Source organism: Bombyx mori, chromosome 2, assembly GCF_030269925.1.
Source record: "Bombyx mori chromosome 2, ASM3026992v2".
Lineage (NCBI taxonomy): Eukaryota > Metazoa > Arthropoda > Insecta > Lepidoptera > Bombycidae > Bombyx > Bombyx mori.
This window is the reverse complement of record NC_085108.1, coordinates 1494253-1513033: the sequence shown is the minus strand read 5'-3', so window position 1 is coordinate 1513033 and position 18781 is coordinate 1494253. Positions and strand designations below refer to the sequence as shown.

Here is an 18781-nt window from a genome sequence, read left to right as displayed (position 1 = left end):
ATATAAAATATGTTATTATAACTTTCTTGTACGATTATAAAATATCGAACACTTAATTTATAATTTGAATTGAGAAACTGGTTAGTAAAATGTGTTAATTAAAAATATGCTTCATTTTGTGTCAGCTTATACTATTTAGATTAATAAACAGACTCAATAATATCGTAATGTTCTCTAAGGACTTCTTCAAACGAGGTTCGGACAAAGTCCAGGTTGATGTACTAGCTTTATCATTAGCCGCATCTAAAGCAAAGGACACCATATTAGCGATACTACTATTGGTAGGTGGTTATACTAGGGGAGTTCCTTGAAGGGTTCATTTAAGTGTAACTGACTCCTGTCTTTTTCATTTTATTTATTTTGGCCCCTTGACCTCAGCAACATCTCTTCTCTCAGCAATGTGCTTTGCCAACCACGACTTTTCTCCTTCGAGTTATATCACGGTTACCCAGATCTCCTGCTAATTTCTTCATTCCTGATTCAATCTTGTAGTGAATTATACAGTTAGGAAGGAAGTTATTTAATTTAATTTTATTTATTTTGTATTAAAGAAGTTATTAAGAAGGAAGTTATTACAAGAGGCCCAAATTTGAAAGGGTGCGATATCTTGGACTTCTCAGGGACAATTTGTGCTGGACATTCCTAAATTAAACATGACTTTTTAAGTCAGCCTACAGAATTTTTTTGTTTCTTTTCTGTTTTGATTCTACAATTATTATTTTTATGCAACATGGAATTCAGTAAAATTTTTGCTCATGACTTAACGGTGTTTTTTTATTGCTTTTGTAGATAGACTAAAATATGGCCTCATAACTTGAGGGTGAGTGGTTACTGTTGCTCATGCCCACAAGTAATGCCAAGGGCACAGCCAAATTGCTACGTACTGCTGAGTACGCTTAGCCAACCTCGTTTGAAGAATGACATATCATATTACTCGTGATCAAAGCATTTACTGTCTGATTTCAAATATTTTTCTCATGATGCAGCAGTGAATACCCGTTTGAAAGCTGGGAGAGCCATTGTACTCATACGCATTCATAATGTGGTGTACGAGCAGCCTTATCTTTCTTAACACTAGTCATACCAACACATACTGGTACCTATTTCTACCATACCGGGTAGATAGCGGTATATGACAAGTATTTCGCAAAATAAACAAAACAAAAAAAAAACGTGTGGCACTCGGGGACTGCCGCGGTAAAGCTATTGCATAGCATTTGCTATCAACTTATGCAATTATAATTAGACAATCATAATTTAATATTAAAACAATAATAAAATAAGACGACGCTATATTTATAAACATGAACTGTCCCTTCACACTCATGAACTAGACAGCGCGTGAGAGAGATGGGCAGACTTTTCATGATGGTGTTAGGTTATTTTCGTTACGGAATTTCTTGATTCGGTCGCAGCGCTCAAAGTCTGCGATAAAAGCTATGCAATAGCTTAAAAACATAGTGTAATAACTGTACATTAATTAGTAAGAAAAAGTAATGAATTCAAATGTGCAAAGCAATAAGAGAATACGTGCATTTTCAATGCAGATGTTCAAAAAGGATCATTTGACCCGTTATGGTATGTTTAGTGTTAAATGAATTGTGATAGAAAGTCAGTGTGTACGCTACGTACAACTTTACGTATCTGCCACTTCATTTAATACGCATATGCTATTGTAACTTTCAAGTTATGGCTTCACTCTATCTCTATGCTTTCTCCTGGTGGACGGTAACATTACACGTCTGTGATTGCAGACGATGTATTCGCAGGGCCCCGTCAGCTGCCGCTCCTCGAGGTCGACCCAGAACTAAGGTTCTTTTCCAGCAATGCGGCGGTCCAGTATCTGTTCCCGATTCTGGACATGTCCGAGAATGGGCAATGGCAAGTTTTTTAATACGCTTTTATTTTAGCTTCAGACGTATGTATGTTTGTAACGGAATCATTGAACATGATTTTGACCCCCTTCAAAACGTCGGATTAACTCGAAATTTGGTATACTTATTAAGGACCGATGACAATTCAATATTTAAAAAAAAATAGAAATTCAACTAAAAAATGAAAAATAAATAATGGTTCAAAAACTAACGGGGATACCGAAATAGAATGAATTTCTGAGAGACCTAAAACAAAATAAAAGGAGGCAAAGTTATCCAGACTTCTTAGTAACAGAAATCGACAATATTACCTTTTTTTATTGCTTAGATGGGTGAACGCACTCACAGCCCACCTGGTGTTAAATGGTTACTGAAGCCCATAGACATCTACAACGTAAATGCGCCACCCACCTTGAGACATAAGTTCTAAGGTCTCAAGTATAGTTACAACGGCTGCCTCACACTTCAAACCGAAATGCATTACTGTTTCACGGCAGAAATAGGCAGGGTGGTGGTACCTATCCGCGCGGACTCACAAGAGGTCCCACCACCAGTAATTACGCGAATTATAATTTTGCGGGTTTGATTTTTATTACACGATGTTATTCCTTCACCGTGGAAGTCAATCGTGAACATTTGTTGAGTACGTATTTCATTACAAAAATTGGTACCCGCCTGAGATTCGAACACCGGTGCATCGCTCAACACGAATGCACCGGACGTCTTATCGCTTAGGCCACGACGACTTCTCAAAATTATTATCGACTATTATTATGGCTTTTGTTTTATTCCAAGATTGTAGTTATTATTTTTATTTAATTCTGGTATAAATGAGTCGACTATTATCAAAGGCGGCAATCTGACTTTTGGACAATGATTGGTAAATCAGAAAAACGAATTATTGACTTTGTATTCCATCGGCAGTCACAAAACTCTTCGGAACGACATCTTAGATAAATAACAGGTTAACTATTAACCTTTATTTAATGCAGGTTTTGAACCGTATTCTTTGAAGGAGACGATTATATTCAAATAAATCTGTATTGACATATCAATAAAATTTTGTTGTCCAAATGCACAGATTGCCGCCTTTGATAATAGACGACTCAAATGAAATATTAATGAATGTAATATGGATGCAAAATCTGAAGTAAATTATCTATCTATACATACAAAAATGAATTCTTGTTCGTTAGTCACGCTAAAACTCGAGTACGGCTGGACCGATTTGGCTAATTTTGGCGTTGAATTATTTGTGAAATTCCAGAGAAAGTTTAAAAGGTAGATAAATGTGAAAATGCTCGGAATTGAATAAAAATAACAATTTTGTGTTTCCTTTAATGTGTCCCCCGTCGGACGGATTCATTTTGTTCGTTTTAAGTTTATTTTATACAAAAGTTTAGGTATTTTATTTACCGATTGAGGCACTAAAAAGTCTGCCGGGTCAGTTAGTAAATAAATAAAAAAAATAACCTCATAGCGATGCTCAATTTGACTTCCAGTCAGCAGCTTCAAGAATGGGAGGCGACACGCCTTCAGCCGTCCCTAAGTGCTGCGCTCGGGAAATCCCCAGCTTCTGATGTAAAGCAAGTCTTGAAGTCGTCGCTTGAACACGTCAATGGACTGCTGGGAGGACACCAATACGTTCTCGGGGTGTGTGGAGATTTGGTATCACCATGTGGTCCAGCACTAGTACAGTAAGCGCGCGAGTTCATGTCCATCCTGAGGAATGCGGTAGTGCTGTGACCTAACTAATTATGGTAATGTCGATAATAACTACCGATTTAGTCAACAGCTGTCAATTTGGTTTAATGTAACTTAAGGTAATTTTGCAATTTATGAAATAAAATAAATGTGATAAGTAATCACTTAGTTATTTCTAATAGAGAAAAATGTTTTTTAAATTCCAATTCAATCACTATCAAATGAAAAGACAACCGATAGATCAGAGTCGGAATCAGTATGTATCTTTTTTCAGTAGCTTTATTTCTATCTGGACTTGTTGGAAGCGGAGTAGTTATGGTTAAATAACACAATAGTGTTAGCGTAAATTTGCGATATCGATAAGCGCGCGTCACAACCGTTACGGACAACACTCGACGTCAGACGAATGCGGGGAGGTGGGGCGAGCTGTCCCCCGCGCATTGCCTTTGGCCGCGATGGACATGAACTCGCGCACATACAGTACTTCAATTGACATGTTAACCGGATGATGATCTCCAATAGAATGTTAGTAATAACCAATCTTTGCAGGACAAAATCTCAGCGGCCGACATCTCAATATGGAGCACGTTATATCCTCTTACTCACAATGATGATCTCCGAGAACAGTATCTGAAGGAGCTCGGTAATATAAGGCGTTGGTCTGACGCTATTGGAGGTGCGAAATCTGTTCAAGTGAGTTTTTTTTCCTACCTAATCTGATAGCCTTGAGAGGCTATATCAGCGTAACCTTAGCTAGTAGGTGAGCTCGCGGGGCTCAAACCTGACGACGTTGCTAACACTGACCCTAGCAAGAGCCGTGCTTCGCAGAATCTACCACCGGATCGGAAACGTGATCCACTGAGAAGATCCGGCGAGAAACTCAGTGGGCTGTGTCTGTTGGTAACCACTAGTCTATGTTAATATTCTGGTCATGCTTCCAGGAAGCTGTGAGACAATGGGGCGGCTCACCGACTGGACCATTCGGGCAGATATCTGCCCTGGGCTTACCACAGGTGGCCAACCTCGTCTCTCCTGCAGGGTGAGCTATCATCATTTCTTCTTCTCAGTCGTACACTCCTGGCGGAGTGGTCGTGGTTACGTATGTCTTATTGCTTGGTTGTGGCTTTTGAGAGCCTTTTTTTTATTGCTTAGGTAGGTGGACGAGCTCACAGCCCACCTGGTGTTAAGTGGTTCCTGGAGCCCATAGACATCACGCAAATGCGCCACCCACCTTGAGATATAAGTTCTAAGGTCTCAAGTATAGTTACAACGGCTGCCCCGCCCTTCAAACCGAAACGCATTACTGCTTCACGGCAGAAATATGGAGTGCCTACCCGAGCGGACTCACAAGAGGTTCTACCACCAGTAAAATGCACACAAGGGGCTTTTTGGCGGGAACGCGAGGAATGAAGTTGTGTGATTTGTTTTATTTTGTCTATTTAGTGTTTCTTCAGGTTTTAATGTGTAATAACGGTGGTTTATTAACTGTTTAATATCTGTGAAAGTGCACAAATGTGGGAAAACGAAACAAAGTCACTGGATGTAACGTCACGGGATCTTCCAAAAAGTCCACTGAAAAAATTTCAGTAATATGACTACCATTTTACTGAGATTACATTTCATCCCATATCATCTTATCTCATTTCATTTAATTTCATCCCAGTTGATTAATATCTCAAATTAATCATCTTCATTCCATCTTTCATTTTTCATAAAAATAAGAATATAAATTAAAATAAGACACGACTTAAAGGTCTTAGTTACCAGGTCTTAAAATACCTTAAAAAAACATAGTGTTATTCGAGCCATTTCCTCTAACATAGTATTGATTCGCGATTCAATGAAGTATTGTATCGAATATTTCTTCTAATGCTTCTTGAGCAGCGCGCAATGTAAGACAAACAGACGAAGCGTGGGTTCAATGTCCTCGGAATACACTACCAATTTAATTTATATTAAGGTTATTTTAAATAATGATAATGCTATTTATTTCACATTAGCGAACCGCTCCGGCTCCGCTCGGGTCATTAACAAAAATTTCAACGATATTTGACGTTGTTTTATTTTTTAAAATAAAAGAACACTTATTGCGGCATAACTATAATAGTTAGACATGTGCTGTCCCGACACTTTTTGTAAATAATAATGTGTTCTACAAAGTAGTAGTACATTATTTCATTCTATCATCAATAGTTTTCGCAATAGGACACGCGATGTAAAGGTAGGTAATTTTTTTACACCTTGAGTTACATCATTGGAGTTTTAGTAACGATCCCTAATATTTTTCAAAAAATATTATAGCCTATGTCACTCGGGGATAGTGTAGCTTCCAAACAGTGAAATAATTTTTCAAATCGGTTCAGTAGTTTCGGAGCCTATTCAATACAAACAAACAAACAACTTTTTCCTCTTTATAATATTAGTATAGATTCCCTATTTAGTGGTTTAGTAACCAGGTCATAAAATCCCTTAAAAAAAATCACGCACATAAGTTTTGCCGGTAAATACGTCTGTACTAAATTGAAATATGGCCGCAGGTCGCCGGATGACGACGCCGAGGTCCAAGAAGGTCCGACCCCTGAAGAGATCGAAGCGGCAAAAGAGGGATGGCTCAATGGTCTGAGCAAGCTGCAGCCTCCGTTGAAACAGGAGAAGATTGTGTAAGTCATACAGGGTGTAGGTGTAACGACTAAAGGAAAGATCTTCCACCGAACGGTCTACCGACCAATATTTAAGCAATATTATTACGGTGGGGCAGCCGTTGTAACTATACTGAGATCTTAGAACTCATATCTCAAGGTGGGTGGCGCATTTACGTCGTAGATGTCTATGGGCTCCAGTAACCACTTAACACCAGGTGGGCTGTGAGCTCGTCCACCTATCTAAGTAATACAAAAATAATAATAAAAAAAGTTATATACATATATAGTAACCCGCTCTAGGATAGAAGCAGGTCAGATCTGAAGGAAATCTGAGAAGTGCACTTGGGTTGTCGAGCTGACAGTCTTCCTGGTGTTAAATGGGCACCGGAGCCCATAGACATCAATATGAGTTCTAGAATCTCAATACTAAAGCACAACGCCGAGCAGCAGAAATAGGCGGTGGTACCTACCTGAGTGGGCCCACAAGTGAGTTACCGCATCTCCTATATCTACTAAAGTTAGCTAATACAGTTCTGTAAGATGATCTAATGTTACTTTATGTTTCAGGTTACCAGTGAAGGGTCGTAAGAACGTACTGATCACCTCGGCGTTGCCCTATGTCAACAACGTTCCCCACCTCGGCAATATCATCGGATGCGTTCTATCCGCGGACATATTTGCAAGGTGACATATCATTTGTATCATCTGTATAGATATTAGCGCTTATTCTTTAGTGCTACGATGGATGGATGAGCTTCCGATACGTCAATGTATGGACGTCATCAGTAAATGCCACCTCCCACCTTCAGACAAGAGTTCTAATTCGCCCTTAGACTTTGAGTTTCAAAGTAGGTGACGGATACGCATTTAAACATTGCTCTAGATTTTGGGGGTAGTTGAAAATTAATTGAAAAAAATATCTAAATTCAAATATCCCGCCAAAATCAGGCCTCTGACAATCGTGACGTCACTGTTATCTTCATAACAGAATCTTTATAAATGTCATTAAACAGAATTACTCAATACAGATGATCGTAATGTAGAATAGGAATCGCAGCGCATAAAATAAAACTTCCACTGTTCCAAAATCTTCTATTATGATAATAATAATTAATAATTAACACGTATAATAACGTCTTGCTCAATTTTCAATCGTCTTCGCCGTCTTCTTTTTCTCTGTCATTCTGTCTGTCATACTCATCTCCCTTTCTTACTGTTTTCTCTCACTCACATCTCAACGCTCCGTTCCACTCTCTTTTCATACATTACGTTCTTACTAATCCTACAGTAATGTATTATTGTAATTAAATTTGATCAAACTATCTCCACTTTTCGTAGAAACAAAAACAACACCCTGTATATAAACTTTGAGAATGGCTGTAAGCATCCACTAATATTCACTATAGAGCTTGCGCCCGATAGATTGACATGAATTTGCGAAACAAATTATATCATAATAAAAACGTTTAATTTCAGATATTGTCGGTTATGTGATTACAACACGCTGTATATATGCGGCACAGATGAATACGGAACCGCTACGGAGACTAAAGTAAGATATTGTGTACTATTAATACGCTTTTATATATTAGCTTCAGACGTATGTAATGTATATTTGTAACGGAATCTTTGAACATAATTTTGACCCCCTTCAAAACGTCGGATTAACTCGAAATTTGGTATGCTTATTAAGGACCGATGACAATTTAATATTACAAAAAAATATATTGAAAAAATTTAAATTCAACTAAAAAATTTGAAATAAATAATAGCAAATAATAGCACTGGTGGTAGGACCTCTTGGGAGTCCGCACGGGTAGGTACCACCACCCTGCCTACTTCTGCCGTGAAGAAGTAATGCGTTTCGGTTTGAAGGGTGGTGCAGCCGTTGTAACTATACTGAGACCTTAGAACTTATATCTCGAGGTGGGTGGCGCATTTACGTTGTAGATGTCTATGGGCTCCAGTAACCACTTAACACCAGGTGGGCTGTGAGCTCGTCCATCCATCTAAGCAATAAAAAAAAAAGAAAAAAAAAGCATAAAAAACTAACAAAATACGCTTTTATAAAAAATAGAAAACAAATTTTTTTTTTTATTATTGCTTAGATGGGTGAACGAGCTCACAGCCCACCTAGTGTTAAGTGGTTACCCGCGCGGACTCGCAAGAGGTCCTACCACCAGTATCCTTCGCATATACTGGTGATATGAGATCGAACTCTTAACTGTATAACGGTTGCATATCAGCAACCGGAAATTTAGGACGCAAGGATGCAGGGCGTTGTCCTTAACTGATCTTGCCTTGTGCTGTGTGCTTGGTGCGAATTTCTTAACGTTCTCGATAGCGTAAAAGTTAACTCATATTTGAGTCGACTATTAACAAAGGCGGCAATCTGACTTTTGGACAATGATTGGTAAATCAGAAAAACGAATTATTTGGCTTTGTATTCCATCGGCAGTCACAAAACTCTTCGGAACGACATCTTAGATAAATAACAGGTTAACTATTAACCTTTATTTAATGCAGGTTTTGAACCGTATTCTTTGAAGGAGACGATTATATTCAAATCAATCTGTATTGACATATCAATAAAAATTTTTTGTCCAAATGTACAGATTGCCACCTTTGATAATAGACGACTCATTTGTATGGAGTTGGAATGTTTGCCGCTAGGGGCGCTGTTCCCGCTGCATACGTGTTTATGTTAACTTTTACGCTTGAAGTCGTCGTGGCCTAACGGATAAGACGTCCGGTGCATTCGTATTGAGCGATGCACCTGTGTTCGAATCCCGCAGGCGGGTACCAATTTTTCTAATGAAATACGTACTCAACAAATGTTCACGATTGATTTCCACGGTGAAGGAATAACATCGTGTAATAAAAATGAAACCCGCAAAATTATAATTTGCGTAATTACTGGTGGTAGGACCTCTTGTGAGTCCGCACGGGTAGGTACCACCACCCTGCCTATTTCTGCCGTGAAGCAGTAATGCGTTTCGGTTTGAAGGGTGGGGCAGCCGTTGTAACTATAATTGAGACCCTTAGAACTTATATCTCAAGATGGGTGGCGCATTTACGTTGTAGATGTCTATGGGCTCCAGTAACCACTTAACACCAGGTGGGCTGTGAGCTCGTCCACTCATCTAAGCAATAAAAAAAAAAAAAAAAAAAAAAAATATCGAAAACGTTAAAAAATTCGCACTAAGTACTCTGGAATTATCCCCTCCCTTCTCACTCTATCTATACTAATATATATATCTACAGTGGTTTTTACTTATGTTCCGTTATAACTGCTGAACCATGCATCCGATTGACTTGAAACTTGGTATCCATGTAGAAAATACATGTACTTAATGGATAGCCTAATATTGATATGAGTGTTGGACTCCCTACACCAGTTGCGGGGGCGTTAATGATGAGAATCATTGTGGAGGTGAGATATAATAATGTTAATTTTATCTATCGAAGCGGACGGGTACAGCTAGTTAATAAACTAAATGTAAAACCATTCCAGGCGCTAGAAGAAGGCGTCACGCCCAAACAGATCTGCGACAAATATTTCGAGATACACAATAATGTCTACCGCTGGTTCAACATTGGATTCGATTATTTCGGGAGAACCTCCACAGAGGAACAGGCTGAGTAAGTTGTTTGTTCTTACTGGTGGTAGGACCTCTTGTGAGTCCGCGCGGGTAGGTACCACCGCCCCGCCTATTTCTGCCGTGAAGCAGTAATGCGTTTCGGTTTGAAGGGTGGGGCAGCCGTTGTAACTATACTGAGATCTTAGAACTTATATCTCAAGGTGGGTGGCGCATTAACGTTGTAGATGTCTATGGGCTCCGGTAACCAGTTAACACCAGGGGGCCGTGAGCTTGTCCAACCAGCTATAAAAAAAACCGTGGGCTGGAAAACCTATGAGTCTACCAGGCTAGACCTCACAGACGACCTCAATGTCACTATCTGTCTCAAGACACAAGATCGCATAGAGATTCAACATTCTTGGCTGGCGTTCGTAGACACTCCATCCCTGTCCCGTACTGCGAGGCCAGGATGACAGAATCCGTATCGTATTTTCTACTGATGACGTCACTGTACAAAATAGAGCGTTGTCTTAGTGCCGTGAAATAAAAACTTCTAATGTTACCGTCTTTAATATAGGTAACGGTAATTACGTATTAACGCCACCGCAGCAAAAATTCAAATAATGAATTAATAATGAACTCCAGCGGTAGGCAGCGGCTTGGCTCTGCCCCTGGCATTGCTGAAGTCCATGGGCGACGGTAACCACTCACCATCAGGTGGGCCGTATGCTCGTCTGCCTACAAGGGCAATAAAAAAATAATAATAATAATAATAATAAAAAGCAACCTTGTTGCTTATCTATAATAGCAGCCTTGTTTTTTGTACACACAAGAAGAGGTCTTTGGTTTCATTATTGTCTTGTTATTTGCTGCTTTCTGATCCCATTTCTTAGGGTTACACAAATGATTTTTTCAAATCAAATCAAATCAAAAAATTTTTATTCAACATAAATGAAAGTACATACTTGTTGAACGTCAAAAGAACTACCGCCAATTCACAAGAACTAGCCTCCGTCCTGAGAAGAATTGGCAAGAAACTCAGCGGGCATGTTTTTTTTTTAATAAATTATTATTTATTAATTTTTTAATATTACATTATTTTTTTAAATATGAGTTTTTTACAATGAGTATTATAACGTAACAATTACTACAATATTGAAATGCCCGGAGCGAGCAACTCATTCCCACTTTGTGCAATCTTCTAGCGTATCAATCTTGTGAAAGCTTCATCTTTGATGCGAGGGCCTTAATACATAAGTACCTAGATAATTAATCGAAGATCAATCCCACTAGGTTAGCTCGCCCTAAACAATCTCTGTACTGTTGGAGCCAAACACTAATAATATAAAAACTCATTTTGCCCGAGATGAGACGAACCCATGACCCTAGCTCTCAGTGCCTCTATCTGCTGCGCCCCTGGGCCTGTCAATGATCGTAAACTATTTTTATGAGACCGTAAAAAGACATGAGTGAAGTCAATGCTCGCATCCAATTCACACTTCGGAAAAGAACCGGAGAATTGGACTTAGTGGGCTCGTGTCCCCGGACGAGGTGGACTTTGTGTTGTCCATGGACTCCTATGAACGCACCCTGCTGGGGTCCATTTGCAGAACACAGACATTTGTTCGATGCATCCACTTTGAGCAGCATCAGCTGAGCCACCCCTTTGCTGTTTCTTTTATTTTTTCGACTACTTTTAATAATCTAAGTCTGTGTAAAAGATAATAAATTATTCACTATTATTATAATATTGAATCTAAATCGTTTTAGTGTGTCCTCACAGGATCACCCAGAGGCTGTTTCTGAAGCTGAACGAGAACGGCTTCGTCAGCTCGCAGACCGTCGACCAGCTGTTCTGCGAGAAGTGCGACAGGTTTCTGGCTGACAGGTTGGTGTGTACTTCCAAAGACGCTTCGAAGGAAGGCAGGTCATGATACAGTCTACCGCCAGACCAGACCAGAAGAACACGGATACTATAAAGCCGCTTTCAGACTACGTTGTAATATTGTTACGCTCTGAGGGTTCGGGATAAATAAAATTCCTACCGGAGTACAACTTAGAAACTGTATTCAACACTTAAAACACTCAAAAAACACTTTAAAACTCTCAATTCGCTTCTTCCGCTTCGCTTCAGGTGATTCGTTCGCCGTTTCGCTTCGAGTAGTTCCGATTACTGACTGACTGCGTGCCATCCCTACAACACTTTTATAGTCGAGACGAAATTATTAGAATTATCGAGAATACTCCACACATATCGAAGTAGTAGTTTCCGCTGTCTGTCAATAGATGGCGTTGTACTTCTCGAGCGTTCTGGGCGCTACTAGATCCTTCGATATTCGTTCGACTATTCGGCGATAGATGGCGTTACTCTTACCGGCGTAACAGTATTTTTATACATGAATTACATTATTTTTGTAGCACTTCAACGATATATTATCTAAACAACGTTCTGGCCCCCCTTAGTAGCGACGGCAAAAAAGGTCTCTGGAAGCGCGCTGTCGATGAACGCAGTGGCTTCAGGTAGTATGCTAGCTACGTGTGACCGCCACCCCCTCCCCCAGGTTCGTGGAGGGGACGTGCCCACATCCCGGCTGCGGGTACGAGGGCGCGCGCGGCGACCAGTGCGACAAGTGCGGGAGGCTGGTCAACGCGCCCGAGCTGCTGCAGCCGAGGTGTAAGGTCTGCGCCCACCCCCCCGTCCTCAAGCCCAGCGAGCAACTCTTCATCGAACTAGGGCAGGTAGGGGACCACTGTCACACCACATATTTATTTATTCATTCATTCATTCAAACATACATTCACTCATTAATTAACTCGCTCATTCGTTCACTCATTAATTTATTCATTCAATCATACCTCATTCATTCATTCATTTACCATCCATTTTGTCATTCACTCACTCATTCATTCACTCACATGCTCATTCATTCAATCATTTCATTTATTTATTTGGGAAACAAACAGTACAATACAAACATATAATATTTTAAAAAAATATAGCTAAAACAATAACCAAATATGTTTCCACAATCAAAATCACATATAATTAGAAAGTGAACAGAGAAGAGAAATTTAGAAATGTAAGTTACAAAAAAAAAAAACAAAAGCAACATAATACGCACATATTATTTTGTACATCAACTTAAACTATAAGACTATAATAATCATCGGACTAAATCACCTTATAAATATTTTAAAATTGCTTTTCTATATGCTACAAGTGACAAGCAAAAGATGTCAGCATTAGAGAACTTAGCATCATACAACCTATAAGATCTACGGACAAAAGAATTAGAAGCATATTTCTTTCGAGCCGTGGATATGTGGAAGGTCTGTTTAGAACGCGCGGAAATACAACTACATTTAAATGAAATTTTAAAAGAAGATAACTAGAAACAAACTCATTATTTATTATTTTTTATAAAAACATTTCACATCCAGCACTTACTGCTACCTGTTTCTTCTTCTATACCTCACTACTACTATGTGACGTTCTTCTCTTCACAAAATGCTTCTCTTACTAGATCTGACCATGTCAATGGTGTTCTATGCGACCAGTAATCTATTTCCTGTTTCTACCCTACCTTTTTGAAGTGAAAACTTCTTTAGAATCGTTGTGATTTCAAACCGGATGCAACGGAAAAAACGACAGGTAAGAGACACAAATACAAAAATGTGTAGGATGAAGCCAGCAAAGAATGAGACAGAAATATACATACTATTTAATACAGCGCCATCTGTGAGATTTTTTAATACTAACGTGTGTATGAAAGCTCTTGTAGTGAATTTTAATTTAGGATTATACGTGAAATTAAAATATCAATTCACAGAGGGCGCTACCTTACAATTATTTACTAATGACAAAATTTTACATATACTTAAGACGTTTAGGATAATTGTATTTTAATTTTGGAAGGTTTCACTTCTACCACGTGTGAATTGCACACATGTAATTTTTTTTTCAATCTATGTTGATTGAGAGGCTATTTCAACTCCTCTTAAACTAAGTAATAAAAAAAGATCCTATTACATAGATACAGAACTGTGTGGTAGGCCAGTGTGTGCTCAGTCCGTGTGGTGTCCAGTTGGAGCCGTCGCTGCGCAGCTGGATGTCGCGGTGGGAGCACCTTTGGTCGGCCCCCGCGCGCGCCGTGGGCCGCGCCTGGCTGCGGGAGCCGCTGCGGGCGCGCGCCCTCACCCGCGACCTGCGCTGGGGGGTGCCCGTGCCGCTCGACGGGTACCGACACAAGGTGCGACCTCCCCCTCCCAACCCCCCGCCAAAAGACGAAGGGGTCGTCTCAAACAATCTGATCCCCTCATCATATTTTTATCATCGCACCTCCCATAATTATAATCGAAGCAGCATTCATCCATTCTACCTGGAGCCACTGCGGTCATCCACAGTGCGTTTTCAGAGATCTTTTTTGCCACGTACCATCCGGCTATGGAATGAGCTCCCCTCCACGGTGTTTCCCGAGCGCTATGATATGACCTTCTTCTAAACGAGGTCTGTGGAGAGTACTTAATGGTAGACAGCGGCTTGGCTCCGCCCCTGGCATTGCTGATGTCCATGAGCAACAGTAACCACTCACCATCAAGTGGGCCGTATGCTCCTCTGCCTACAAGGGCAATAAAAAAACAGGACCGCGAATACAAATAAATGTGTGAGCCACGCAAAATTTTTTAAGTGTCTCCATTAAGAAATACCCATATAAAATATTGATTTATTAGACGCGGTCGCATATTGTTCGCTTCATATATTGTGTCTCTCACCGGATCGACCATTATCTCCTCACAACCTCACCAAGCAGAGACACAAGAACAGACCGAAAATGTTTACGATTTTTACTAATTTAATTGAAATGTAATTAAATTTAATTACAATTAAATAAGACAAGACCTGCTTAACCCGAGGACGGACCCCCCTCCCCCTATTTCTGCCGCAAGCGATCCCCCCTCCCGCTAGTGGAGGGTAGGTGCAATCCGACCCCTACAGATCGATTAAGAATACGTTATGCTTCCCCGCAGGTCTTCTACGTGTGGTTCGACGCTCCCATCGGCTACATGAGCATCACCCAGTGCGCCACGAAGCAATACGAGGCCTGGTGGAAACCTGACAAGGAATATGACGTGAGTACTTCTTTAGTTACACCCGCGTTGTGGGAGTGGAGCACCCCGGCGCCCCCACTGCTGGGGGGGGGGTTAGGGGGGGTGAGTCGTGAACCTCAACACGTGAGGTCAGTTGAGTCGTATTTATTTTAAGTACTATTGTTGAATTACTAGAAATTGTAACGAAATGAATGAAACGAAAAGAGATGAAATCTCCGGTATGAATGAAATGGTGGATATTCATGGAAGCTTTTGTGGATTTACTGTAAGCTCCCGAGAGACCACTTCCAGTGACTTTGTTCCATTGACCCAGTTCGTGCCTCGTCGCTGTCTCTGGACGGTTAAAGAACTGCCGCATCACATTTCCGCCTCCTATTTCTGTCGTGAAGCAGTAATGCGTATCGGTTTGAAGGGTGGGGCAGCTGTTGTACTGTAAAAACTATGCCCTTAGAACTCATATCTCAAGGTAGTTGGCGGCATTTACGTTGTAGATGTTCATGGGCTTCGGTAACCACTTAGCTTCAGGTGGGCCGCGAGCTCGTCCACCCTACTAAGCATTAAATAAAAACACGCCCGAGCCTTAACAAACACTAAATTAACTTATTTTAGGGATTTTATGACCTGGTAACTAAGACCTCAGAATTCCGTGGACCGCGCACCGTACCAACATTTCGATCCTGAAAGAGCTCAACATCAAGGAGAGACTATCGTCAACAGTCCAATTACGAATCCTCAAATTCTTCGGGCACATCACTCGTAATGAGGACTCCATTGAGCGGTTGGTGGTGCAAGGGAAAGTCGAGGGCAAAAGTTCTCGCGGACGATCTCCAACACGATGGACCGACCTCATAAAATCTGTTACTCACTCCAACATAAATGTTTGCTCTCACTCTGCGAAACATCGTGCCACATGGCGACGCATCGCGAGAGCATCGGTATCGCAGGATCCGACTGATGCATGACCACGACCACTCTGTCAAGAGTGTACGAATAGGAAGAACTAAGACCTTTAGATCAATAATCTTACTTTAATTTATATTCTTATTTTCATGAGAAATGATAGTATGAAGTGAAATGGCACGAAATGACATGAAATGAGATGATATGATGATGATATGAGATGAAATATAATCTCAGTAAAATGGTGATTATTTACGGAGACTTTTTCAGTGGGCTTTTTGGAAGATCCCGAGAAGCTACGTCCAGCGGCTTTGTTTCATTTTCCCACATTCGTGCACTTTCACAGTTACTAAACAGTTAATAAACCACCGTTATTACACATTTAAACCTGAAGAAACACTAAATAGACAAAATAAAACAAATCACACAACTTCACTCCTCGCGTTCCCGCCAAAAAGTCCGACACTAAATTAAGCTCAACGGTTGCACAAGACTTAAACTACTAATAAACTTGTTCACATGTTTTCCGCAGGTCAGTTTATATCAGTTCATGGCGAAGGACAACGTGCCTTTCCACGTGGTCATGTTCCCGGCGACCGTCCTGGGCGTCAATGAGGGCCACCTGCTGGTCAAGCACCTGTTCGCCACCGGTGCGTGACCCGTGACCCTTAGCTCTTACTCCAATAGAACTAACCCCCTTTTGAAGTGTAACTTATTTAGAATCGTTTTGATTTCAAAGTCGATGAAACGAAAAAATAAGTCCATAGAGACACAAACACATAAATGTATAGGATTCAGCCGGCGAGAGAATGAGATAGAACACATTAGACGTTCTTTTCGTAACATCCCCACTACCGTCTACTGAACATTGTCCATATGTATGCTCCTGTGTAGTGGGATAGTCAGTATATCTATATCTTATTTATAAGTTTCACTACTACCATGTGTGACTTGCACACACACACACTTTTTTTATTTTTTAAATGTCATTAAAATAAACCTATAGATATTTGTGCGCTTACATACTAAGTGTCATGTGGTGTGGACATGTGATGCGTAGAGAGAAGATGCATGTGACTAGGAGATGTATGGGAAATAGTAGTGCAAGGTAGAGGGGGAAGAGGTCGACCGAAGAAGACATGGACGGAGTGTGTGAATGGCGATATGAGAGAGAGAGAGGAGTGAGTGTTGAGATGACGGCAGATAGAAGAGAATTGAAGAGAAAAATTCGCTGTGCCGACCCCACCTTGTAGGATAAGGTGGAGAAAAAGAAGACATACTAATTAGTGTCACGCCGACGTATTGCGACCGCTGATCAGCAGCCCTATGTACGTAGCCCTATATCTATCTCTGTCTATTTCTGGCCCAAATCATGGGTTAGGAGGTCGGGACCCTCATCCCCCCCCCCCAAATACAAATTAAAGAAAAAAAAACAATTATACTTTTTTATTAAATGTTGTAATGTAATATTTTCAGAATACTTGAACTACGAAGAAGGGAAGTTTTCTAAGTCGAGAGGCGTCGGTGTGTTTGGCAACGACGCGCAAGTGAGTTGACACTGTGAGGTGGCTGCTGCCCATGGGCTCCTAGTTGAGGCCGCCTAGTTGCAGTACTCCTGTTCAATATCTTATTTTTTTTATTGCATAGGTGGCTGGACGAGCTCACAGCCCATCTGGTGTTAAATGGTTACTAGAGCCCATAGACATCTACGACGTAGATGCGCCACCCACCTTGAGATATAAGTCCTAAGGTCTCAGTATAGTTACAACGGCTGCCCCACCCTACAAACCGAAACGCATTACTGCTTCACGGCAGAAATAGGCAGGGCGGTGGTACCTACCCGTGCGGACTCACAAGAGGTCCTACCACCAGTGATTACGCAAATTATAATTTTGCGGATTTGATTTTTATTACACGATGTTATTCCTTCACCGTGGAAATCAATCGTGAACACTTGTTAAGTACCTACGTATTTCATTAGATAAATTGGTATCCGCCTGCGGGATTCGAACACCGGTGCATCGCTACATACGAACGCACCGGACGTCTTATCCGTTAGGCCACGACGACTTCTTATACCTGTCGTGTACGGAGCCTCCTCGTTACAGGACACCGGGATACCGTCGGACGTGTGGCGCTTCTACCTGGCCAGCATCCGACCCGAGACCTCGGACTCCAGCTTCAGCTGGACCGAACTGGGCACCAGGTGAATAAAGCACGTCCATATCGACGCTTGAAAGGCAAACGTGACTAAGCGACAATAACTGCTTTGTACATAAACTAACTGACCCGGCAGACTTCGTAGTGCCTCAATCGATAAATAAAAGACACATCAAGGGGAAACATCAAAGGAAAAACAAAATTGTTTTTTTTATTTATTTAATTCCGAGCATTTTCATATTTATCTACCTTTTAAACCTTCTCTGGACTTCCACAAATAATTCAAGACCAAAATTAGCCAAATCGGTCCAGCCGTTCTCGAGTTTTAGCGAGACTAACGAACAGCAGTAGGCAGCGGCTTGGCTCTGCCCCTGGCATTGCTGAAGTCCATGGGCGACGGTAACCACTCACCATCAGGTGGGCCGTATGCTCGTCTGCCTACAAAGGCAATAAAAAAAACAGCAATTCATTTTTATATAGATAAATGATAAATAGATAATAGATAAATGATAGAGACAATAACCATATTCGATGCGCAAAAAATATATATTTCTAGGTCTATTAAAATAATTTCAATCCTACAGCTACTAGCTAGATTCTACTACAGCTAGATTCGTTAAAATAAAAAAAAATTCAGGTTTTTCAACTTTAAATTAGTCTACTGTAAAGTTCACGCATTGTCGCTTAGTCACGTTTGCCTTTCAAGCGTCGAAATGTTATTCGTTGTTGCGTTTGGTATAGCGATCGAAATACGACCTTAACGACTAATGTTTCAAGGTTTGGAATCGATTTCTAGAACTCCGCTTCCAAC

General features: G+C 40.7%; 1 protein-coding gene across 6 annotated transcripts in view; it reads left to right on the top strand.

Moving 5' to 3' along the window:
- Window positions 1-18781, top strand: part of LOC101739633 (methionine--tRNA ligase, cytoplasmic) — a 28882-nt gene that overhangs the window by 455 nt on the left and 9646 nt on the right. For 2 of the 6 annotated variants that reach the window (XM_062671714.1, XM_062671725.1), the window contains exons 2-16: window positions 1755-1885; window positions 3381-3527; window positions 4128-4271; window positions 4520-4617; window positions 6116-6238; window positions 6788-6904; window positions 7697-7772; window positions 9735-9862; window positions 11585-11689; window positions 12363-12540; window positions 13887-14051; window positions 14830-14931; window positions 16343-16460; window positions 17287-17357; window positions 17919-18016. In XM_062671714.1, the coding sequence (XP_062527698.1) occupies window positions 1755-1885; window positions 3381-3527; window positions 4128-4271; window positions 4520-4617; window positions 6116-6238; window positions 6788-6904; window positions 7697-7772; window positions 9735-9862; window positions 11585-11689; window positions 12363-12540; window positions 13887-14051; window positions 14830-14931; window positions 16343-16460; window positions 17287-17357; window positions 17919-18016 (1801 nt within the window). Of the gene's footprint in view, window positions 1-1754; window positions 1886-3376; window positions 3528-4127; window positions 4272-4519; window positions 4618-6115; window positions 6239-6787; window positions 6905-7696; window positions 7773-9734; window positions 9863-11584; window positions 11690-12362; window positions 12541-13886; window positions 14052-14829; window positions 14932-16342; window positions 16461-17286; window positions 17358-17918; window positions 18017-18781 lie in introns of all 6 variants that reach the window. The other 4 variants (XM_062671724.1, NM_001309574.1, XM_012689418.4 and 1 more) reach the window with 4 other exon arrangements.